At 32.7% G+C, this 26823-nt stretch overlaps 1 protein-coding gene across 1 annotated transcript; it reads right to left on the reverse strand.

Annotated features, from left to right (window-relative positions):
- Nucleotides 1-21146: 21146 nt before the first annotated feature.
- On the reverse strand, nt 21147-26436 carry LOC145061204 (UDP-glycosyltransferase 85A8-like). The gene is made up of 3 exons (XM_079008622.1): nt 25849-26436; nt 21875-22452; nt 21147-21682 (listed from the first exon to the last, which is right to left on the reverse strand). The coding sequence occupies exons 1-3, from the start codon at nt 26363-26365 to the stop codon at nt 21332-21334; spliced, it is 1446 nt and encodes a 481-aa protein (XP_078864748.1). The 5' UTR covers nt 26366-26436; the 3' UTR covers nt 21147-21331.
- Nucleotides 26437-26823: the final 387 nt, after the last annotated feature.

Genomic DNA, 26823 nt, shown 5'->3' on the forward strand with positions numbered 1-26823 from the left:
TTAGAAAAGATCTAGTGAATCGTCATGTAAACTCAAGAATACAAGGAGTAAATAAATTTGTGTAAGCTCATATTAGATCTAGAAAGGATATACAAACGGGTTTTGTACAAATTCTCTCTCTGGACTAACACTCCAAAAAGATCATTCTTAATATGAGTGTCACTAACTTCCTATTTATAGGAAAGACAACTCATTTACACAATACAAGTGGGTAAAGCACAAATATTACAAAACATGACTCTGCACACTAACATTCTACCCCTCAAAGTAAGGATTGGATGTCCGGCTTCAATATCCAACGAGCTCGCGTGATCAAGACCAAACCCCCTCGAAGTAACACCGGTCTTCAAATCCACAATTGAATACCCGAAAAACACGCTTCGAATACCGATCATTCTCCCCCTTTTTTAATCCAGAGATGATTACAAAATCCATTAAGGGTGAGAAGCGTCCGAGGAATGAACTTCAAAATACTCCTCCTTTATGTGTACCAAAAATGAATCACCAAAAATCTTGCACGGAAAAACAATCACGAAAAAGCCTCAAAAAGTTTCCAAATCCGTGAAATTTTTTTACTTTTTGGGTGAAAGTTGCAAGATTTCCTAAAAAACCGGGTAAAAAATGTCAATAACAGAATTTTGCAGGGACCCTTTGCGCCAAAAACAGCTAAAGACGCGAAACACTCCTCCATTTGTGAAGATGGGCATAAAGTGTAAGTTCACATCAACTGCATGGACCAAAAATGAACATTCTTCAATTTCTCAGCTTTTCTGAGCCAATTTTCGAAATGTGGTATAAACTTCAAAATTTTCGATACTTCAGGTGCTACTATCAAAAGTTCTACACACTTCTTCAGACTTTCGAAAGTTTTAGTCCTTATTTCGAAAGTGGGTGCAAACTGTCAATCTTTCGAAAGTTGCAGGGACCAATTCGAAAATTATGCCTTATTTCTTCCAAATTCATGAAACCTTGATTGTTCCAGTCGCGAATCACCAAAATCTTCGCTTTTTCATTTCGTTAGTTAACGTCAATGCTCAAATTTTCGACAGTAAGGCAAAAATCTTCGCGATGTAAAATCTTCGTTAGTCAACATCAAATTTTCAAAACTTTTTAACCCACAGTCATTGACACCAAAAACGAATTCATTAATATCTTCGCTTTTTCATTCACGAACCCAGTCAATAAGAGCTTCGTTACGTTAATACAAGCCATCGATTCCAAAATCGATATCAAAACCTTGGTTAGTTCAAGTTCCCGTTCATCGTCTTGTAAAAAGCAATTGACAAGCAACAACTTTCGAAATCACAGTTCCAATTTCCTTTGCTTATCATGCACCAAAAACACGAATTTGATATATCGACTCCGAATTGAGTTCGATTCCCAAACGAAAATCAAATATGTTCAATCCAATCATCCTATAGTGAACCATCTCCTTTGCATTCGATTCCAAATTATATATGACATCCAACTTAACTATCACCATCGAAATCGATTTCAACATCTATGAAAATCGTTCTTTAGCCAACAAAATCGATATCAAGCATCAAACTCAACGAATTATAACACCAGTTGAAATATCAATACAAAGACCCAATTTCGAAATCTGGTCAATCTTCCTAATCCATCCACATCGATTAGCAATTTCCATTTACAATTCTTCCCTTCCCAAATCGATATTCAAATACGTTTTCATCACATAACTCTTAACGAAGCAAAAGAAAAACGATTTTGACTTTCAATTGACTTTCACATCACGATTTTGTATTCAATGATTTTCATAGCAATTGAAATCGAATTCTTCAACAAACAATTGATCTCAAATCAAGTTCTAAATCAATAACAAGACACAAATTCGACTCATTGGATACATACAAAATCGAATGCGATTTGTAAACCAGAAGTATGTTGACTCAAGGAAGGTGAATCAAAGTTTCGATTTGGTCACAATCACATAATAAAAAGTATTTTGACTTTTGATTGACTTTCGATTTCAATAGTCAACTCCCAAATCAGATTGAATTGCCAACAAAACAAACCTGAAATATCAATTTCTGATTTCGATTTTGATCTTCCAGTCGAAATCAATTTTAAACACCAAATATTAAGACTTGATCTAATCATAGCGATAGATTCACAGCGAGAGGTCCGATCTTGAAGAAACTCAAGAATGTACAACACCTTTATGCGTATTGTGCATAACGAAGAACTGTGAGTGAATCAAATGATTTATGGACTAGATCTGTGAATGATTTTATCATATCAAAATAACGGAATGGGCTTAAGGAATGAATAGTGATTCGAATTCTTGTTGGACTCATAAATTGTTTTAAAGAAAAATTATTTAATTAAATGATTTTGAATTTGTTTTGAGCTTGATCTAAACAAATATAATTGGATCAATAATGGGGTTGAAACGGATTGGATCCCATGAGGCAAATCGATCCAAAATGCAAAACGAAAAATACGAATCGAAATCATGGATGTTTTGGAATCCATTTGAGAATTTGTAATACCTTTTTGACGAGTCGAGATCCATTTGGAACAAAAAAACGAATTCTGAAGATCTTGGTTCTTTTGTTGGTAAGAGAAAATATCCAATTTGAACATTGTACAACCCACGATGCGTGTTGTACAACTTGTTCTTCGTGTTCTTCGTGTTTTTAAACGATCCAAGAACATCTTCATAAGAATCACCAACACTTTTGGGTTTTGACTTCAAATTCAATGTAACACTTGGAGATTGTTGCTTTGGAACCCAAATTTGTTTCACGACAACGTTTGATGATATTTGAGAATAAACTCGCTTGTTCTTCCGTTTAATCTTCTTCTTCTTTTTTGTTTTCATCTTTTTGCATCTTGAAGACTTGATTTCATGAACAAACCCACTTTCCACAACTTCAACATTGTGAATTTGAATCAAATCTTTTGGAGTTTGATACTTGTGAATTTCTTGGATCACCGGCTTCGAATAAGGAATCATTCCTTCAAACGAATCACAAGAACACAAAATATCATCGGTTTGAACTCCAACCTAGCAAAAACGTTTTTCATCTTCATGAGAATCAACTTGAATCTTTTTATCATGAACTTTAAGAACATCAAGAACGTCACATTGAAATCCATATTCTTGAACTACAACAAACTTAAGAGCACGAAGATCATTTGGGTTTTTAATTAGAGAAATGTATTTCTTGTTAAACAAATCTCTTTTTCCCCTTCCTTTTGATTTCTACTATGGACTAATATGGACAAGAAAATTTTATTCAACCATATAATTTTACAAATTGGTTGAAAAATCAAGCATCCATTATCATCCTTCAAATCTCCATAAGAAACCATATTACCCCATTAAATCAATTTGCATAACACCAACCCTTAAAATTGATCTTCATTGACTTTGTATTTGATATCTTCAAAGATCACAATCCAAGAATCATACGGCAAATCCACCATAATCACAAGAACTTGAAAATTTCTAGAGAGAGAAAGTGATTTTGAATGAGTTTTGTAGAAATAGAAATTAAAAATCACTTGAATTCTAGTGAATAAAATCGAATTATGAGTCGAATCAAAGATGAATTCGACTCATAATGTTGTTATCTGCTATGTGCTATATTTCTATGTGAGAATATTATTATTGGAAAATAATATGTGTTCTATCATGATGTTGTTATCTGCTATGTGCTATATTTCTATGTTGTATGCCAATATGTAACATTACTTAAGTATATGCTATACACCTAGTTTATAGGACCACAAACTCACGAAAATTATAGGCACTCAACATATTTCCGTTCCATGACAGAAGGATGCCTCAGTGACCCACCCATGGAAACCCCAAGCCGATACCACCAGAAATCAACTTAGTTGCATTCCAAGCAGTTATATCTACTACGGTCACAGCAGCACTAGCGCAGATCGACAATGGAAATAATGGTGGAGGCAACAGACAAGGGGCTGGAAGCTCAAATAACGGAATGAACCAAGGGCCTACCAAGACATGCTCCTACAAAGATTTCACAAACGCCAAGCCACGAACCTTTAATAGCGCAGGGGGAATGATAACCGTAAGGAGGTGGATTAAAAAGGTGGAATCGGTGTTCAAGATATGTGATTGCCCCGAAGAGGTCAAGGTGAAGTTTGCAACATACACATTTGTTGATCAAGCTCTCACCTGGTGGAATGGACATGTGGAGGCCATGCCTCTCCCCGTAGCCAATGCCATGCCGTGGGCGGAATTGAAGGAAATGCTGATGGCCGAGTACTGCCCGCGTGGTGAAATTCAGAAAATGGAACAAGAGTTATGGAACCTCACAGTCCGAAACTCCGACATCGATGCTTACATATCAAGGTTTAGCGAACTGTCTCTGTTGTACCCTGGCATGATTACTTCGGAAGGAAAGAAAATCGAACAATTCATCTGGGGATTAACCTCCCCAATTCAAGGAAATGTGATAGCTACAAATCCTGAAACAGTTGACAGTGCCAAGAGGTTGGCCAAGAAGTTGTACGACCACAACAACAACAAGGGTGAGAAGTTAGGGGAAACTGAAGCCAAGAAGGAGAATGACAACAAGAAAGGAAAGAATAACAAGAGGAAGGGACGACAAGGCTCAGAGTCATCAAAAGAAACAACAAAAAATGACATTTCATGCTATAACCACACAATTTCCCTCCACACCACATGTTCCAACCTCATCTACCCCAAATGCCCCTAAGCAGTATTCCGGAAATCTCCCACCGTGCAAGAAGTGCAATTTTCATCACAATGGTGAATGCAAGGAGATGCATTGTACCAGTTGCAACTGAAAGGGTCACACAACAAAATACTGTAGAACCTATCCTCCTTAGAACCAGCAACCGGGAAACAACAACAACTGCAATAACAACAACAACAACAACAACAACAACTGCAATAACAACAACAACAACAATAACAACAACAATAATAATGCAGGAGCAAGCCACACCTGTTATGGATGTGGAAGGACTGGGCATTTCCGTCGAAATTTCCCCAATGTCAATAACCAAGGGAATAGAGGAGCAGGGAGAATGCTGACCATGGGTCAACGAGAAGCGGTTCAGGATCCCGCTGTTGTCACTAGTACATTTATCCTAAGCCACACATATGCATGCATCTTGTTTGATACCGGGGCAGAGCGGAGTTTTGTGAGTAATAAATTCAAACACTTGTTAAAACAACAACCCCAGAATCTTAATGAAACCTTTACGGTGGAAATGGCTAATGGGAAAATAGAATCAACTGGGGAAATCTACGTAGGATGTACCCTAACCTTAAATCACCACGTCTTTCAATTAAACTTGATGCTTGTAACTATTAGGAGTTTTGATGTGATTATCGGCATGGACTGGTTGAGCCCACATCATCCCTAAATTATGTGTTGCGAGAAGGTCGTTTGCCTTCATCCCCATAATCACGAAACCATAATTATATATGGAGATAAGCCTAGTACGAACCTTCGTCTTATCTCGTGTATTAAGGTGCATAAGTGTCTACAAAAGAAGGACCTGGCGTTTCTGGATCACATTGTGGATAAGTCCATGGAAGAGGTCAATATTCGAGACATTCTAGTAGCTTGCGATTTCCCGGATGTTTTTCCTGAAGATCTCCCAGGGATACCCCCAGAAAGACAAGTCGAGTTACGAATTGACCTTGTGCCGGGAGCTACACCCATTGCCAAATCACACTATAGGTTGGCTCCTGCGGAGATGCAAGAACTGTCAAGCCAAATTAGCGAACTCTTGAGAAAAGGATTCATCCAACCTAGCTTCTCACCCTGGGGAGCTCCTGTTCTCTTTGTTAAGAAAAAGGAAGGATCCTTTAGGATGTGTATTGATTACAGAGAATTAAATAAGCTCACTCTCAAAAATCGCTATCCACTTCAGCGAATGGACGATCTATTCGACCAACTTTAAGGAGTAAGTTACTTCTCTAAGATAGATTTGCGATCCGGATACCACCAACTCAAGGTCCGGGAAGAGAATATCCCCAAGACTGCTTTTCGAACTCGGTACGGACATTATGAATTTATTGTAATGCCTTTCGGTCTAACGAATGCCCCTACCACATTCATGTACCTAATGAATCGAATCTGTCGACCATTCCTCGACAATTTTGTCATTGTTTTCATCGACAATATCCTAGTCTATTCTCGAAGCAAAAAGGAGCATAACCGACATCTTTGGCAAATCTTGGAAACCCTACGAACCGAAAAGTTATACGCAAAACTCTCTAAATGTGAGTTCTAGCTCCATAGCGTAAACTTTTTAGGTCATTTTGTCAGTCAAGAAGGGATACATGTGGACCCTTCTAAGATCAAAGTCATTGAAGGATGGGCAGTCCCGACGACACCCACTGAAATTCATCAATTTTTAGGTCTCGCATGCAATTAAAGGAGATTCATTCAGAACTTCTCCAAAACAGCCAAGCCACTTACCATGCTTACACAAAAGGGCGTGCCATTTGAATAGACAGAAAAGCAGGAGGTTGCTTTCCGAACTCTGAAGCGAGCTCTCTGTAGTGCACTAGTACAATCATTACCAGAAGGAACAGAGGACTTCATAGTTTACTGTAATGCTTTGAATCATGGTTTAGTCTGTGTACTCATGCAACGTGGGAAGCTGATACCTTATGCGTCCCGACAACTAAAGACACATAAGGTGAATTATACTACTCATGATCTCGAATTGGGAGCTGTGGTTTTTGCGCTACCATTATGGTACAAAGTGCACCATCTTCACCTACCACAAGAGTCTCCAACACATTTTAAATCAAAAGGAGTTAAACATGAGGCAGCGAAGATGGGCTGAGTTGCTAAACGATTATGAGTGTGAAATCAAGTACCACCCAGGAAAGGCTAACATGGTAGCTGATGCCTTGAGTCGGAAAGAATACTCAAATCGTCGTGTGAAAAATCTTTCAATAACCATTCAATCCCATTTGTCCTCGCAAATTAAAGCAGCCCAGTTCGATGCCATGAAGACAAAGAACAAAACAAGCGAAGTGTTACGTGGAATGTAAAAGAACTTCGAAGTTAAGGAGGATGGAGCACATTATTTCATGAACCGAATTTAGATTCCTAAACTTGGGGGATTCAGAGAGGTAGTCATGAACGAAGCCCATAAGACACGATACTCCATCCATCCGGGTTCAGATAAAATGTACTTGGATATCAAGAAACATTATTGGTGGCCTAACATGAAGGCAGAAATTGCCACCTATGTTAGCAATTGCCTTACTTGCGCTAAAGTGAAAGTAGAATATCAGAAGCCCCTAGGACTATTACAACAACCGGTAATACCCGAGTGGAAATGGGAAAGGATTACTATGGACTTTGTGACCAAATTACCCAAGACTACAGAGGGAATGGATACCATATGGGTAATAATGGACAGGTTGACAAAATCCGCTCATTTCCTACCAATAAAGGAATCTTACAAGATGGGACGATTGACAAGAACCTACATCAAGGAAATCGTGAGACTCCATGGAGTACCAATATCTATCATCTCAGATCGAGATAGTAGATTCACTTCCCGCTTTTGGCAATCGCTTCAGAAAGCTATGGGAACACAACTTGACATGAGCACTGCCTACCACCTACAAACGGATGGTCAAAGTGAGCGAACCATTCAAACACTTAAAGATATGCTTCGCGCATGTGTGATAGAATTTGGAAGGTCGTGGGATACCCACTTGCATTTAATTGAATTTTCGTACAACCGCAGATATCAGTCAAGCATCAAAGTTGCTCCTTTTGAAGCATTATATGGGCGTAAATCTAGATCACTGTTGGTGTTGGACTGAGATAGGTGACACTCATCTAGCAAGAGGACAGACACCAAACAATGCAATAACGGGACCATAAATCATACGAGAAAACGACAGAGAAGATAATTCAAATCAGAACTCGACTACAAGCATCACAAGATCGACAGAGGAGCTACGTTGATAAACAGCGAAAGCCCTTGGAATTTCAAGTCGGGGATCGGGTGTTGTTAAAGGTCTCTCCCTGGAAAGGGGTGATTCATTTTGGGAAGCGGGGAAAACTAAATCTACGATACATTGGACCATTCAAGATTCTTGCCCGAATTGGTCCAGTGACTTATAGACTGCAGCTACTTGCTGAACTCAGTAGTGTACACCCCTTGTTCCATGTTTCCAATTTGAAGAAGTGCTTATCCGATGAAACTCTTGTCATCCCTTTGGAAGAAATCGAAATCAACGAGAATCTCCTGTTCATCGAGGAACCAGTTGAAATCATGGACAGGGAAGTGAAGCGTACTAAGAAAAGGAGTATTCTGATTGTGAAAGTTCGGTGGAACGCGAAATGTGGACCAGAATTCGCATGGGAACGCAAAGACCAGATGAAGAAAAAGTACCCTCACCTATTCTCGCATTCTCAAATCTAGCTTCAAAAAGAATTTCGGGACGAAATTCCCTCTAACGGGGGGATGATGTCACAACTAGGAATTTTAATGCGTTGTAAACATTAAACAAGGATAACATTGTAACTAAAACTTGAAAGCATGTATGATGCTTATTCAATGACAACAAAATTTCATCAAACACTCTATACAAACACTCAAATAGTCAACAAAAGATTGGAAACGCTAGAAATCCCGGTTTAAGTCCAATATGGACAAGGATTTCCTTATTGGGCCTAATGGACCAATAAACTTCCAATTTGACTATTTTGGGCTTATAACTCTTAAATGGGCTCTCATTGGACCCACTCTCATGAGACTTAACCTTTTTGGGCCTTATAAGTCTAAAATGGACTAGTCTACCTTTAATGGGCCTTGTTGGGCCATGACAAATCCAATTAGCCTTAATAGACTCAAATCCATTCTTTTGTGCAAGATTTGGGCCTTGAACTACCCTAAAGGCCCAATGGGCCGAAAACCATGAATTTGGGCCCATATTATGGACTCAAGCACAAAAGGCCCAAACCATTCTTTTCCTTTACCCTCTTTCGCCCCAAGTAGAAAACAAAAAAGGGGAAATTAAGGGAATTAAGGAGGGTTAGCCACCTCCTTATTATATATTGGACTTCCATGCAATTTCACATATCTCCATGCATCCATCCCTTCACCTCTCTCTCTCTCTCTCTCTTCTCCTTCTTCTACTCTCTGTCGAGGGCATCAACACACACACACACATACTTAATTCACTTCCATATCCTCTCAAGAACACCTTCATTCATCCTTCAAAATCTTCGAGATTTAGGGCATTTCAAGGAGGTTCTTCCACAAGAATCATCATCCTAGGTAAGTTGATGCTTGGATCCATAATCTAGTCTCTTTATTTCATCAAGAATCTCTTCTAAACTCACACAAACTCATGATCATACTCCTAGAAAACTCTAAGTTCGAGATCCACCCAAGAAGGCCTACTAGGATCAAAATCTTCTTCATTTCTTTCTTCAAAACCATGAGCAACAAAGCAAGGTGAGTCCATACCCCCTTGTTTTTGATTTTTACTTGTTTTTGGGGGGATAATACAAGTATTATGTGATGATCTACGTGTGTTTGCATGCTATATGTGAATTCATTAGTTTTTGGTTGTGATATGAAATATATATTATATTTTGAAATCTATAATAAAAGGGTGAAATAATCATGAACAAGAACATAATGAATAACATACATCATGGATCTAAGAGTCTTTAAGTTTAAAAACTGAAAAACAAAACCAAAAGAACCTTACAAGTGTCATTTTTGCAAAAATAACAAATATTGGGTATAAAATGTGATTTGTCTGTCTTATGAGGGTTATAAGTTGTTTATTTGTATAAAAGCTGATTTTTATGAAAATAACACTTTTCAAAGGATCAGAAACATAAATTTTAGCTTAATGGGCTTAAAAGTGGTCTTAATGGATTTTGGGCCCAAAGTTGCGAAAAAAATGAGAATTAGAGGGGCTAAATTGGAAAAATTAACAAACTATGGGTCTACAATGTAAATAAACTTTTTCAGGGGTTAAAAATGAGTTTATTACCAAATTTTAACTAAAAATGCAAAATTTTGATTTTGGGGTCAAAATTGTCAAACTTACGGAAATTGGGCCAAGAATGTAAATTTTTGCAAATGAAGGCTGGAAATGAAAAATGCGATAATTTTGGACTGAAATTACTATTCAAATAAAGTTTCGGTGGAAAATGTCAATAAAAATGGTTTAAGGACCAAAAATGTAAATTTTTGTAAAAAGGGACTAAAACTGTCATTTTTATAGAAAAAGGTGCCATAATGGTTAATCTAAATGTTTTTTGGCCAAATAAACGATTATAACTTTTGGGGTTAAAAATATCAAGTTTATAATGCATAGTTTTAAAAATATATATACATATAATAAAAACTTCGTTATAAATCAAACGTTAAAATGTTTCGTTATTGCGAATAAATATTTAACATACCATGAATACCAACAATACGAACTCAAACTCAATAAAACATAAGAGATTCAAAAGTTGGATCAAATAACTTCTATACGTGCTATTGGGCCTTTGTGGCCCAATATCATGTTTAATTGGGCCCGATATATTCACACATGTTTATTGTACCTCCTGTGACCCAATTACATGCCTAAGGGACCCTCAACGGCTTTTACATGTTATTGGGCCTCAGTGGCCCATTGGCATTGCTAGTAAGGTCCAAATCAAACATATGCATGATGGGACAACGTGTCCGTCTCATACTCGACAGCCTATAATATCATACAAGATTAGTGAGCCCCTGCTCTCCTCTTTTCTTCATATGTTAGGCTTATCTCTATTATTCAAGTAAACATAAATTTTGGTTGATAAACAAGGTTATTCAAATTCAGTTGGATTTAGTGGGAAATAACGGGTGACACTATTAAGTGTCGGTCGTAGTCTTTGTTTTAACCAGAATCTCCTTGAGGGAGAGCGAGAGTTTGTGTATAGATCTATATGGGGGTGACTCCCCCACACCTGAGCTATTCACTACAATTAGACTCAGTCAGTCTAGGGTGACAAAATCTTAAATAAATTCCGACATTCGCTAGAATGCCAAGACAGACGAACTACTCATTATTATTCATGGTTATAACGACTCACATCGAGATCCAACACAATCTAAGTAATCAAGGGAAAACATATTCATTCGTTGTGACGATACAATAACATAAAACTATCAAACTATTTATGTCGGAAAACATCGGGTTTTCCGGGGGAACAACATTATTCACTTCTATACACAACAACTATAATACGATAACAAATTTTGAATAACAATCACTTTCACTTGTTTTCGAAGTCACATACACATGCACTTATGGGATCACCGCATCTTTTCCCAACAGTTTTTATATCAAACATGCTTATGAACTCAACAACATTATATATATATATATATATATATATATATATATATATATATATATATATATATATATATATATATTGACGTTTTGAAAATAACTTGTATTCTCAGGTAACAGATAAGCCGAAGAACAATACCAAGTGTGTTAGGATGTTATGTTTTGAAAAATTCTCAAACAATTTATGTTACGGATGTGTAATGTTTAAACAATGTACTTGATGTGAAGAATGTCAGTTGTACTATGTAATGTTGGTGATGTATGTGTTGTTCATGTATATTCATTATGATGATATTTCAACTTAACTCATGCGAGCCCTCGGACGTTTCCGTCGTCTGGTTCGGGGGTGTGACATATACAAATGGGTTTTGAATAAATTCTCTCTATAGACTAACACTCCAAAAAATCATTCTTAATATGGGTGTCACTCACTTCTTATTTATAGCAAAGACAACTCATTTACACAATACTAGTGGGTAAAGCACAAATACATCCAAACGTGACTTTTACACTAACATTCTCCTCCTCAAAGTTAGGATTGGATGTCTAACTTCAATATCCAACGAGCTCGCGCGATCAAGACCAAACTCCCCCTCGAAGTAACACCGGTCTTCAAATCCGCAAATTAATTACCAAAAAACTCGCTTCGAATACCCATCATTCTCCCCCTTTTATAATCAAAAAATGATTATAAAACCCATTAAGGGTGAGAAGCGTCCGAGGAATGAACTTCACAATACTCCCCCTTGATGTGTACCCAAAATGAATCACAAAAATCTTTCACGGAAAAACAATCACAAAAAAGCCTAAAAAATTTCCAAATTCTTGAAATTTTTTGACTTTTTTGGGTGAAAGTTGCAAGATTTTCCAAAAACCGGGTAAAAACTATCAATAACAGAATTCTGCAGGGACCTGTTGCGCCAAAAACAACTAAAGATGCGAAACACTCCTCCATTTGCGAAACTGGGCATAAAGTGTAAGTTCACACAAACTGCAGGGACCAGAAATGAACATTCTTCAAATTCTCAACTTTTGTGAGCCCATTTTCGAAATTTGGTATAAACTGCCAAAATTTCGATTATTCAAGTGCTACTTTCGAAACTTCTGCACACTTCTTCAAACTTTCGAAAGTTTTAGTCCTTATTTTGAAAGTGGGTGCAAACTGTCAATCTTTCGGAATTTGAAGGGACGAATTCGAAAATTCTGGCTTATTTCTTCCAAATTCATGAAACCTTGATTGTTCCAGTCGCGAATCACCAAAATCTTCGCTTTTTCAATTCGTTAGTTAACATCAAAGCTCAAATTTTCGACAGTACGGCAAAAATCTTCGCGATAAAAAATCTTCGTTAGTCAACATCAAATTTTCGAAACTTTTTAACCCATAGTCATTGACACCAAAAATGAATTCATCAATAACTTCGCTTTTTCATTAACAAACCCACTCAATAAAAGCTTCGTTACGTTAATACTAGCCATAGATTTCAAAATCGATATCAAAACCTTCGTTAGTTCAAGTTCCAGTTCATCATCTTGTAAATCGAGTTCACCAAAAACACGACTTTGATATATCGACTCCAAATCGAGTTCGATTCCCAAACGAAAATCAAATACGTTCAAACCAATCATCCTTTAGTGAACCATCTCCTTCCCATTCGATTCCAAATTATATTCGACATCCAACTTAACTATCACCATCGAAATCGATTTCAACATCTATCAAAATCGTTCTTTGTTGTCAAGCCAACAAAATCTATATCAAGCATCAAACTCAACGAATTAGAACACCAGTTGAAATATCAATACAGAGACCCAATTTCAAAATCTGGTCAATCTTCCTAATCCATCCACAACGATTAGCAATTTCCATTTACAATTCTTCCCTTCCCAAATCGATATTCGAATACGTTTTCATCACAAAAATCTTAACGAAGCAAAAGAAAAGAAATTTTGACTTTCACATCACTATTTTGAATTCAATGATTTTCATAGCAATTGAAATTGAATTCTTCATCAAGCAAAATACAACTATCGACTCTTTTCCTTCGTTTTTAGTGATCATTGACAACAAACAATTGATCCCAAATCAAGTTCTACATCAATAACAAGACACAAATTCGACTCATTGGATACATACTAAATCGAATGTGATTTGTAAACAAGAAGTATTTTGACTCAAGCAAGGTGAATCAAAGTTTCGATTTGGTCACAATCACATAATCAAAAGTCAATTTTGACTTTTGATTGACTTTTGATTTCAGTAGTCAACTCACAAATCAGATTGAATTGCCAACAAAAAAAACTCTATATATCAATTTCTGATTTTGATTTTGATGTTCCAGTCGAAATCAATTTTAAACACCAAATATAAGACTTGATCGATTCACAGCGAGAGCTCCGATCTTGAAGAAAGTCAAGAATGTACAACAACTTTATGCGTATTGTGCATAACGAAGAACTATGAGTGAATCAAATGATTTATGGACTAGATATGTGAATGAATCTATACAAATATAATTGGATCAATAATAAGGTTGAAACGGATTTGATCCAATGAGGCAAATCGATCAAAAATGAAAAACGAAAAATACGAATCGAAATTATAGATGTTTTGGAATCCATTTGAGAATTTGTGATACCTTTTAGACGAATCGAGATCCATTTGAAACAAACGAATCGAATTTAGAAGATCTTGGTTCTTTTGTTGGAAACAGAAAAACTCAAATTTTAACATTGTACCACCCACGATGCGTGTTGTGCAACACGTTCTTCGTGTTCTTCGTGTTCTGCAACGATCCAAGAACATCTTCATAAGAACCACCAACACTTTTCAGTTTTGACTTCAAATTCAATGCAACACTTTGAGATTGTTGCTTTGGAAGCCAAATTTGTTTCACGACAACATTTGATGATTTTTGAGAATAAACCCGCTTGTTCTTCCGTTTAATCTCCTTCTTCTTTTTCTTTCTCATCTTTTTGCATATTGAAGACTTGATTTCATGAACAAACCCACTTTCCACAACTTCAACATTGTGAATTTGAATAAAATCTTTTGGAGTTTGATACTTGTGAATTTCTTGGATCACGAGCTTCCGATAAGGAATCATTCCTTCAAACAAATCACAAGAACACAAAATATCATCGGTTTCAACTCCAATTGAGCAAAAAACTTTTTCATCTTTATGAGAAACAACTTGAATCTTCTTATCATGAACTTCAAGAACATCAAGAACATCACATTGAACTCCATAGTCTTGAACTTCAACAAACTTAAGAGCACGAAGATCATTTGGGTTTTTAATTAGAGAAATGTATTTCTTATTAAACAAATCTCTTTCTTCTCCTTCTTTTTTATTTCTACTACGGACTAATATGGACAAGGCAATTTTATTCAACCATACAATCTTATAAAGTGGTTAAAAATTCAAGCTTCCATTATCATCCTTCAAATCTCCATAAGAAACCATATTACCCCATGAAATCAATTTGCTTAACACCAACCCATAAAATTGATCTTCATTGACTTTCTATTTGATATCTTCAACAATCACAATCCAAGAATCATACGGCAAATCCACCATGATCACAAGAACTTGAAAATTTCTAGAGAGAGAAAGTGATTTTGAATGGTTTTCTAGAGAGAGAAAGTAAAAAGCACTTGAATTCTAGTGAAAAAAATCGAATTATGAGTAGAATCAAAGATGAATTAGATTTCTAGAATCCAAGCTCTCTAACACACGAAGATCAATAAGAACATGAAGAGTCACCAAATCAAGATTGCCACCATGGATCAATTCTTGATCAAATCAAGAACACCCGCTCTGATACTAATTGTAGTGGTGTTGATTATGATGGCATGTGCGGAATTAGAAAAGATCCTGTGAATCATCATGTAAACTCAATAACACAATGAGTAAATAAATCCGTGTAAGCTCATATTAGATATAGAAAGGATATACAAATGGGTTTTGTACAAATTGTCTCTCTAGACTAACACTCCAAAATGATCATTCTTAATATGAGTGTCACTCACTTCCTATTTATAGGAAAGACAACTCATTTACACAATACAAGTGGGTAAAGCACAAATACATCCAAGCGTGACTTTGCACCCTAACAGAACTGTAATTATGGACTTCCTAGAATCTTGGTGAATTTAAAAAGCATATCGTACATTTAGTTAGGTGAAGTAGATATTCCTAAAATACAATGCTATTTGGTTTCATTTAGTTCAAACATTGGAAGTTTACAAGGATGAAAAGAGTCACCATTTGTGCTCTAAGAGGCCTATGGTTCATGGAAATGACACCTGTAGAAGGTTCAAGACCAAGAAATTCAGAAAGGCCCTTAAAGAAGGATCTTGTTTCTATTGTCAACAAACAGGACACTGGAAGAGGAACTACTCCTCTGATCCTAGAAAAATTGGTCAGATCAGTAATTCATGTATATATTAGTTTGAACTTATACTTTTTATATAAAACTCAATTCCTTGATACTTAATGTTAATGTAATATTTATAAATGTTTACATATATTCAAGAAGAGTAAACAGGTTAGAACAAACAAGTTGGGACCACCATTCTTAGAGTTTATTATTTATGTTTTGAACATAAAATACTTCTATTATAAAACAACGTTTGTTTTGAACAATGTATGTTTGAATTTAGCTTGCCAAATATATGTCTCAGTTGATTAATTAGATGATTGATTATTTTCTTAATTGTTTTTCATAATGATCATAATCATATTCTGTAATGATTTTAATTTCAAGATTTATATTTTTTAATACAATTATAAAGTAAATATTAGTATTTTCTAAGATAAAACATTCTATAAGAAATCTCTTCAGATTCAAGTATGATTCAAATCTAACTTATATGACATTATCTTTATTATATATACAAAATACACATATTCCAACTTCAAGAAATACATTTTGAAGGAAAATTAATATATTTTATTTCACATATTTAATGTTATTTATATATAAAAGATTACTAATTTTATTGTCACCAAACAATAGAGAAAATAATTATTAAGAAACTATGCATAGTGATGTATGACTTGCTTTATAATGAATGTCTAATGCCTTAGAATAGTAAAGGATGAACTAAATATTACTAGATATAATTTACTTAATAAGTTGAATAAAACTTCTAAACCCAAAATCTACTAAATACATATTTGTGGAATATACTAAAAAGTTATTTAGGATATTATTAACAAACTCATCAAGAATAAGATCTCTTATTTCTCTTAATGTTGAGTTGTTAGCAGGCAAGCTTCTAATTGACAAAGCAAGTGGGAGGCAAATGGATCTTGAAATAGCTCGAGAACCATAGCCTGATGTAGTGAAATTTGGCATTATTTTTAACAAGAAATTGTTGAACATGAATAATAGCTATTCAGAAATACAAATTGTTTGCATATATATGGTAGAAATCATCTATAACATGAGAAGTATGGAATCACTCGTTGATGAGTTTTTATTGATAGTTTCTAGTAAACCTATCAACTACCAGAATGTTATATCAGGTTTAAACCTGGTAATGAATTAGATCCATGAACACTAAGACAATATCCATCTACAATAATCAATTATCTACTTCATTAATCTTCCTCCCCAGAGTAAGACAAAAAGGAGTAAGTGATTATTTCATAAAGAAAAAACCATGGAGATTTATACACACTTAGCAACAGTTATTATAAAAGGCTTTACTCGTACTCATGTCATTGACTATGATCAAACATTTTCTCAAGTATCTATAATTAGATAAAAAAAAAGGATATTATTTATCATAACTACATATTATGATTATGATATATATGGTAATAGATTTTGGGAAAACCGGTTTCCTTAAAAGATACCTACTTGAAGATGTTTATATAGCTTAGCCTGGAAGTTTCTTTAATCCACGATATTCTAACAAAATATGTATGCTTTAAAGATCCATTTGTGGATACATCAAACATCTCAGAGTTGGAATCATCATTTTAATTATGAAAACACAAAGTATGTTTTTTACATCTACAAAAAGATAACATATGTGTTTACTAAGAACTAGTGGGATTATAGTGATATTCCTAATCTTGTATGAATAAGGCATACTTAATTATGAAAAATTGAAAATTCACCAAACCCGATATATTTATATATTGTTTTCTCTCTTCGTCTTTTTAAATAACATTTGAAGCCCTAAGTTAGTTGAGTTAAGTCAAACCAAGTTTATCACTTTGAGAATCTTGGTCCAAAACGTCTTATTTCTTCTTGCCATGATTCTTATCCATATTTCCAACCTAATAACTATCTTTTAATCCTTTAAGTATTATTTTATCACAATTTATCTTTTTTACTTGGAGTTTTACTAATTAAAATTAGAATTGGACAAGGTTCTTCAACTTATCTCTATTAGCCCTTTGATATTAATCTTTAATTTCGTACATTTAAATGTCTTGGAATTTGAAAACCACTAACTAGCATTTTACTATTACCTTTCTATAGATTTATATTTGTTTAACTACACTTTGTTTACATATCAACTTTAAATGAAATTTTAAATTTCCCAAAAATTCTAGCCCATAAAACTGGATGTTACATCTAAAGTAAAATTTTAGTTGCAATAGTACTTCCATTACATAAAAATTCTAGAAGGAAATTAGAAAAGTAACATCCATGATTATTTAAACAGAACATAAGCCAGGTAAAGAGATTATCACAACTCCAAGTAAAGATCCAAAAATTTGATAAACCTTTTAAAATAAGAACATTACATGCAAGCATAAAAAAACATGATTAAAGAAATTAAAAGAATTGTACCAATAGTAAAATGCAAGATTGACCAAAACTCACACGATTCACCAACTAATAGGCTTCACCCTAACTTAACATCCTCTTTCTTATGTTGAATTACTTTGATGGTCATTGTATGATGTATCCATTTAATGCCAACGTGACATCCACTATGGTTGAAATTAATCCATAGAATGCCATGTAGGTATTCCAACTCATTCAACCATTCCATTAAACAATGTACTATAGAATCTCTAACTAGTGTCCGTAATGTATGGTTTAATAAGATGATTGAATAAGATGAACAATAGAGGAGCTAGTAGTACGTAGGCTGGTGTTGCCCCTTCCCAATCTAATTCTTTTAATTGGATCACAAGTCCACAACCTGCGAAAGCTACCATACCTATAGGAAAACGTCTATTTTAAACATACCTTATTCTTAAATCCATCTATTTTAAACCAATATTATTCTAAAATATTGACTTTGTCCCTAGAGATGGAAAGCTTAGTTGGCTCTCAATGGTTTAAATATAACCATGGTGGGATATCAAGTTAAAATTCAATTAATTTGAAACTTAATGACCAATAACTTTCAATGAGAATAATTTTTTTTAATTTTAAAATATTTTCTAGTTAACTAACTTTGTTGATTTCGATCCATTGTATACATACCTTATTCTTAAATCCATCTCTTTTAAGCCTAAATTATTCTAAAATATTGAATTTGCCCCTAAATATGGAAAGCTTAGTTAGCATTTAATGGTTTAAACATAACCATGGTGGAATGTCAAGTTCAAATTCAATGATTTTGAAACTTAATGACCAATAAGAACATAAATAATGGAGAGTTAAATGGAAAAGTTGAATAAGATGTCAAATCTTGTTGTCATTCAATTGATTAAACTCTACAATTATGAGATGTCACATTAGGATTTAATAGATTTGGAGTTCAATAAACATTTAGTCCTTCTATGGAAAAAAATGAAATTTCTAATTCTTTTATATATATATATATATATATATATATATATATATATATATATATATATATATATATATAACTAGGTTATAGCTCGTTGGAACCACGGTTAGAAAAATAAATAGTTTTATAATAAAAAATCATAATTGTTAATCAATTATTTTCAATAAATTATTAATCAAGATATTTATGTTTTTATATATGTAAAGTTATAATCGTTGATTCAAATAAGTACGTGAAATTATTTTTTAAGTTGTATGACACAATTTATATTTATGAATTAATGAAAAAATAATGATATTGTATAACGAAATATTGAATTACTTTTAAAAATTAAACAACCTCAATAAATAAAGTAAATTAAAATTGGTATAAATGGAAAATCAAAAAATTAAGTTGTTAAAATAAAAAATATATGAAAAAATATAACAAATTACAAATGAAAATTAACAATAAAGTTATATTAGTAGAAATATACAATGTTGTGATTCTTTATTTGCTTTTCGGTTATCTAAATATACTTTTTTTCGCTTTTAGCAGAAATAGAATCCATGTTACTTTATGAATACGTAAACAAAAATAGTTTAATCAAAATTTAATAATGAACTAGGGAAGAATCCCGTGTTGCGGGTGTTGGAGTTGCGGGGGTTGGACGGTATTTCATAGCCTTTTATTAAAAAACTGTAAATAGCAACAAACTTTACAATGCTTTGCATATACTGGCTCTAATTTTTCATAAGTTGCTATACGAAAATGTAATGTTAAATGTTGGTAATTATACAAAGTATCAAATTACAATGTTCTATATGCAATAACTGGTATTTCTAAATATACAATGCAATATGTTGGTAGATTTTCACATTGCCACATTATATCATCTCTTACATGTAATCAACATAAACACAAATCATATGTGCCCACATGAAGTCCAAAATGTCATATTTTCTACATGGTACTCTTCTGGTTAGTTGTTCACTTTGTATTTGACAGCAAATGATAAATCATCCTCAATATAAAGAATGGAAGTTAATCTTTTAGTAGAGTCAACAACTTAAATTAAAAGTATAATCATATAATATAACCTTTAAATTATTAGTTTTTCTCTTGTGTCACATCGTCCCATGTTTTCTCCATAAGTTTCCTGATTAATGAAGACATTAATGGAAGTTAAATCTCTTAAACTTAATTATTTCATGAATTACACTATAATACAAACTTTTCTAAACTGGTTTTATAATAAAAAAGTAATGATATTATAATTACATAATAAGATATCATTACCTCAAATGAGACAGTCTGAGTTTGTCATGGAAGGAGTTGGTTGATGTAAAAAGAGCTTCCAAGTTCCAACTGCAAAGGAATCTCCATAAAATTGTATTAAATATATAATATTGACGTGAAAATGCATTGAACTCTATAGAATTAAATGAATTATGGATTCAATGAATAAGAAACTTTTTTAAATTTTAAAATATTTTCTGGTTATCTTTATTTGCTTTCAATCCGTTGTAAGATTAAATGCTATAGTAACATAAAAAGTAGAATGTCGATATAACAAATAAACTTTAAAAAGTTGCAGGTACTATGCCGTAAAGAAGTAAAGTTCCATGCAATGGTAATTAAATAGAATGTTTTTTTAAGTTAAATTTTTTTTACGTTTCATTATATGGCTTTGAGTTCAACTTCTTTTAGGGATAAGTTGAAACATTAGAGGTTTTCCGGCGGAAGGGGATTGTGTATCATGATTCCGAACATATATAATTTGGATGGATAAAAACCTTTCGTGGATAACGGTTAGAAAGGAAAACAGATGAACATTTATAATTTACAAAATTAGAAAGGAAACAGATATTTTATCCGGATTTTTGTGGTGCATAATTGCTCTATATCTTGATTGTACGTGTAGTAATATTCAACAAATGCAAGTTGATCTCAGTCAAATTTGACGTTTTGTTGTATTTATGATAAGTCTGGGTATCCGAATCAAGTCACATGATATCATCTATAATTAATATCGTCTTTAACGCTAAGAATAAAGGATCATATTATTTCTCATAATATTACATACAGTGTGAACCAAAGACATACATGTTGTACGTAGTAAATATCTAGTTACGTTGAAATCTTTTTAAAGTGAATATCAAGTGAAGTTTTCCAATACCTTTTATGACAATATTAATAACTACTAGAATAGAATATTGATTTCACTTTCTCAAGAGAACCTCAGTAACTAATTTATCAAAGTTGAGATAAGACGACCCCCCAATAACAATAGCTTCTTCCGCTTTCTTCTTCCATTCTAAAGCCTTAGATTTCATCATTTTCCCTTTCTTCCCATCCATCATCTCCCTCACCTGAGCTTCCACCTCCTCTCTCTTTACACTGGAATCAATTTCCATTCCAATTTCCCACTCTACACAACTATAACGACAATTGGTTTGTTGCTCTGCAAAAAACGGCCAACAAATAACTGGAACACCGCTGCTAATACTCTCAATAGTCGAGTTCCATCCACTGTGAGTCAAGAATGCTCCAATTGCTAGGTGCTTTAAAACCTTCAAATATAGATCAATAAAGAAACTTTTTAGTGACAGATTTAAATTTATGCGTGATATGGACATATGGTAAGTATATTCCAACAAGGTTAAATGACTTGAATGCGTGCTTAAATAATGCTTCTGGACTATTTAACAATTTTTAATGTGGTTTGGTTTTATTACTCAACGATTAGAAAGAATAAACATTACCTGTTCTTGAGGGCACCAACTAGTGACCATGCCTCTCTCTTTTGTCTCGTCAACAAACTCTTGTGGCATCATGGCCTCATTGCCTCCGACAATGTCGGGCCTTGTAATCCACAAGAAATCTTTCTTGCTGTTTGCCAGTCCCCACCCAAACTCAATGAGTTGTTCTTTTGTCATCACTGTAATGCTTCCAAAGTTAACGTAAACAACTGAGCCAGGGTCTTTTGTGTCAAGCCAACTGATGCAACTCTCATCTTCCTTCCAGAGGTTGGAGCCAATGTGTTTGACCTGCTCATTTTCAATATGTTGTTGCATCAAGTGTAGTGGGCCTATGGTGAAGGTTCTTGGATTTAAGGTAATTAAAGGGTTAACACTATCTTGTTCTAAAGCGTCGAAAGTGTTTAGCACCACAGCTGAGCCTCTAGGGATAGCTGCAGCCTCGGTGATGAGATAATTTAACATGGTGTCGTTTATGTCTGTGGTTCGAATAAAACTGGGGAAATCCTTTAATTTGATGTTATTCATTCCAGGAATCCAATCTAAGCTTTTCTCCAAATACCCATTTAATACCTCGCTCATATCTGTATCATTTCAATCGTTACGTTTCATGAGTATCTATATGTAGAAAGCTAAAACTAGATTTATTTGTAGGAAAATAAATAACTTATACACAAACTTAATAAAAAGGTAACTATGCATATAAAGAGACTAGAAAAATACACATATGCAGATTTTAAAATAAAAAGCGTTTATTAACATTTTTATAAAATCTATTCACAATATATATATATATATATATATATATATATATATATATATATATATATATATATATATCCGGTAAGAATTTTTTTTTTTTGTAGGAAAGTAAGAAGCTTTTTTCTACATATCTTTTTAACGAACAAAACAAATAAATCACTAAATGAATAAAAATAACATGATTCATAAAAAAATTGTCATAAAAAAACATCTCGATGATTAATTTATACAATGATTTTATTATTATTTACTAAAATTGTCATAAAAGTGAAGTTTTTCTTAATTACTTAAAAATAAATCATAAATATGTTTTTTTGGGAATTTTTTCCTGTGAACCATCTAAATTTTGAATCATCTAATAATTTATTTTGTTTGTTTGCTAAAAAAATATGTAGAAACATAATTTTTTACCTTCCTCCCGTAAGTTTCCTTCTTATTTGATCTTGACTATATATATATATATATATATATATATATATATATATATATATATATATATATATATATATATATATATATATATATATATATATATATATATGGGGATAGGTTTATATGTGATCATCATATTTTGTATTTTGTGAGACATAGGCCGTAATCATAGCCATTCATTTTGGGAATAAAAAGATATTTCCAAAACACAAAATAAATGAAAACTTTTGATTTTTTTTAAAATATTATTTTCGTTATTTATATTGTTCTAAAAAAATAAGAATAAATAATAAATAATAATAAATGACCATTTATTCTAAAATATACATAAAGTATTCTAATATAATATTATATTATAAATATTCAAAATGAATTTTTAGAATTTAGAATATTCTAGTAAAATAATAAATTATAAATATTCAAAAACTTCTAATAAAAATATTAAAATATTCTAACAAATCTAATAATTATAGTAGAATATTAGAATACTTTAACATATTTATCAATTTTAGTAGTATCTAAAAATATTTTAATATTATAAAATTTCGATTTGATTATTTATAGTGTAATATTCTATTAACATATTTCATGTATATTTCGAAAAAACGTAATTTTATTTATTTGTTTGGATAAATTAAATAACAAAAATAATATTTAATAAAAAGTTTTCGAATTTTCCTTTTATTTTGCATTTTAACAATTTTTTGTCCTAATGTCTAACAACATTAATGTCGTCTCAATTTATACTATATCATACTATATTATAAGGAAAATATTTTTTCTTTCACCACATTTATTTGAAACTCAAAACTCTTCATATTTTGATATAATATACTTAATTTATTAACTTAAATATGTTTTTAATTATAAACATTATCGTAAATAGAAGATTTTGTGACTTATCAATATGATATGTTTAATTTGTTAACTTCAATATATTGTTAAATAAATAATCTATATAAATATATTAAATAAGATTAAAAATTTATTGTTATATTATAAATGAAACATTTTTTTTCTTTCACCACGTTTATTTGAAACTCTCAACTCTTCATATTTCCATATAATATACTTCATTTATTAACTTAAATATTTTTATTTGTAAACATTATCACAAATGGAAGACTTTATGACTTATCAATATGATATATTTAATTTGTTAACTTCAATATATTGTTAAATAATAATCTATATTAATATATTAAATAAGATTAAAAATTTGTTGTAAAATTGAAAACCTAAAGTAAAATATCAAATAATGTTTTAAAAATAAATCTATATATATATATATATATATATATATATATATATATATATATATATATATAATAGTTTAAAGGAAAACATTAAATATAATAAATATAAAACAACCTAATTCTTGGAACCGAATTAACAAAAATGTGTCTGAAAACTATATTTTAAAATAACTAAAATTCAATTCAGTTGTTTTTAAATTAATTTATAATAATAATAGTTAAAAATAATAGAAACTTCGAAATTAAATTATATTAGATTACAAACAGTTGTTGAAATATGGATGAACATTTATTGTGCGGACGTATGGACAGTGTTATTCTGTGAGAATGACAAAGAAAGTATGTTGTTTGATAATATGAATACGTTCACTCTTACATAATTATTGTCTTTATCACACATTCTCATTTATTAAATCGTTTATAAGGTTATTATAGACTTCTTATTATTATTCTCATTCTGTCAGAATGTTTATTGAGTCATATTCTGTCAGAATGAAAATGAATGAAAAACGATTTGTAAGAACAAAAATAAAGAAGAATTAGTGAGATTGCGTGAAAATAACAATATTTTTGTAAGGTTGAACATATTTGCATTACTAAACAACTTATTCACTTAGTAATTCTCATACAATCGCACTGTTCATACGTCCGCACAATAATTGTTCATCTACATTATAACCTAAACTTCTCTCTCTCTCTCTCTCTCTCTCTCTCTCTCTCTATATATATATATATATATATATATATATATATAGATGAACATCTATTGTGCAGACGTATGGACAGTGTTATTCTGTGAGAATGACAAATAAAATATGTTGTTTGATAATATGAATACGTTCACTCTTACATAACTATTGTCATTATCACACGTTCTCATTTATTAAATCATTTATAAGGTTATTATAGACTTTTTATTATTATTCTTATTCTGTCAGAATGTTGTTAGATTGTTTATTGAGTCGTATTCTGTCAGAATGAAAATGAATGAAAAAGGATTTTGTGAGAACAAAAATAAAGAAGAATTAATGAGAATGCATGAAAATAACAATATTTATGTAAGATTGAACATATTCGTATTACTAAACAACTTATTCTCTTAATAATTCTCATACAATCACACTGTCCACACGTCCGCACAATAATTGTTAATCTACATTATAACCTAGACCTATATATATATATATATATATATATATATATATATATATATATATATATATATATATAATTTGGTGCTCCAAAAGAATTTATGTATAAAAATACAACAAATAAAACAAATGACATCGCTATATATGCATTATTTAATTAGGTTGTCTCCTTTGATAAAGTTGATTCGGTGTCCTTTCCAAAAGTAGAAATTTAAATATAATAAAACCGTTGTAATGGTCAAATAGAAAAATAATAATATGATTGGAAAAGATAAAAGATTCAATCATTTCACTGGAAAAGGCCAACGATCAAAGTGACATAAATATGGTTTTGGCAAGTTGGAACTCCAGAAAACAAGAACAAGGACAGTAATTTCACCTTTGAGGGGAGTATAACCCCTTTCAACAAGATCACGATAGTGAGTGTAAGCTAAAACTCCGCAAGTACTCGGCGTCCAGAATAATACATCTTTCAACCCAAACCTTTGGGCAGCTTTAAGCGTAAAGCTCATGCACCCATCGGAAATTATACAGCTCGGAGGTGGCACGTCAGACTCCTCGCCACCTTTTAGCCTACTGATCAGCTCACAGAAAGGTTCTAAACTGTGCTTAGGAACAGATTCACAGAGGGCCGGGATTGACTGGGTCGCTTCGACATCAGACGGCGGAAGACCATCAGGGATGGAGTAGAAACGAAAATCGGGCAGACCATCAAGGGAGGAAGAACCTCGGGATCTGAGCAGGCGCTTATGGTTGTAGTGGGTGTTGACGAAGGAAATATGGAAGCCCTTAAAGTGAAGGAGCTTCGCAAGTTTCATCATGGGGTTGATGTGACCTTGTGCTGGATAGGGGATGCATATGGCATGTGGCTTCTCCATTTCTGCTATGGAACCCATCTGCTGCAGTATTTATTTATGTGTCTTGAGGGAGAAAGCAAACTGGTGGTGGTAGTATTTATAGGAGAGGAAGGGCATAAATGGAAGGTTAGCTTAATTACCGCTTGGACCTATTTCTATTCGACATGTGATATCTTATATTTTTCGAAAATGCCAAACGATTAAGCGGAGGTCTCACTTCAACATTTCAAGGCCCGTTCTAGAGGGTGGACGATAGGACCACCGTCCGGGGCCCATGCCCAAATTATTTATGTAAATTGTTATATTTATAAGATAGTACAAATAAATTTTTTTTAATTATTGAGTTATTATAAAAAACTTGATGACATTTATATATTTTAAGGGCCTATTTTTTTTCTCTCGCTCTAGTCCCAAAATATATTTAAAACAACCCTGAATATTTCATTTTAGTGGTGACCGTGAGTTCTAGCTTTTTTAACGGACAAACTTAGCCACCA

The sequence above is a fragment of the Lactuca serriola genome, chromosome 7, assembly GCF_051521515.1.
Source record: "Lactuca serriola cultivar US96UC23 chromosome 7, Lser_US96UC23_V15, whole genome shotgun sequence".
NCBI classification, from domain to species: domain Eukaryota; kingdom Viridiplantae; phylum Streptophyta; class Magnoliopsida; order Asterales; family Asteraceae; genus Lactuca; species Lactuca serriola.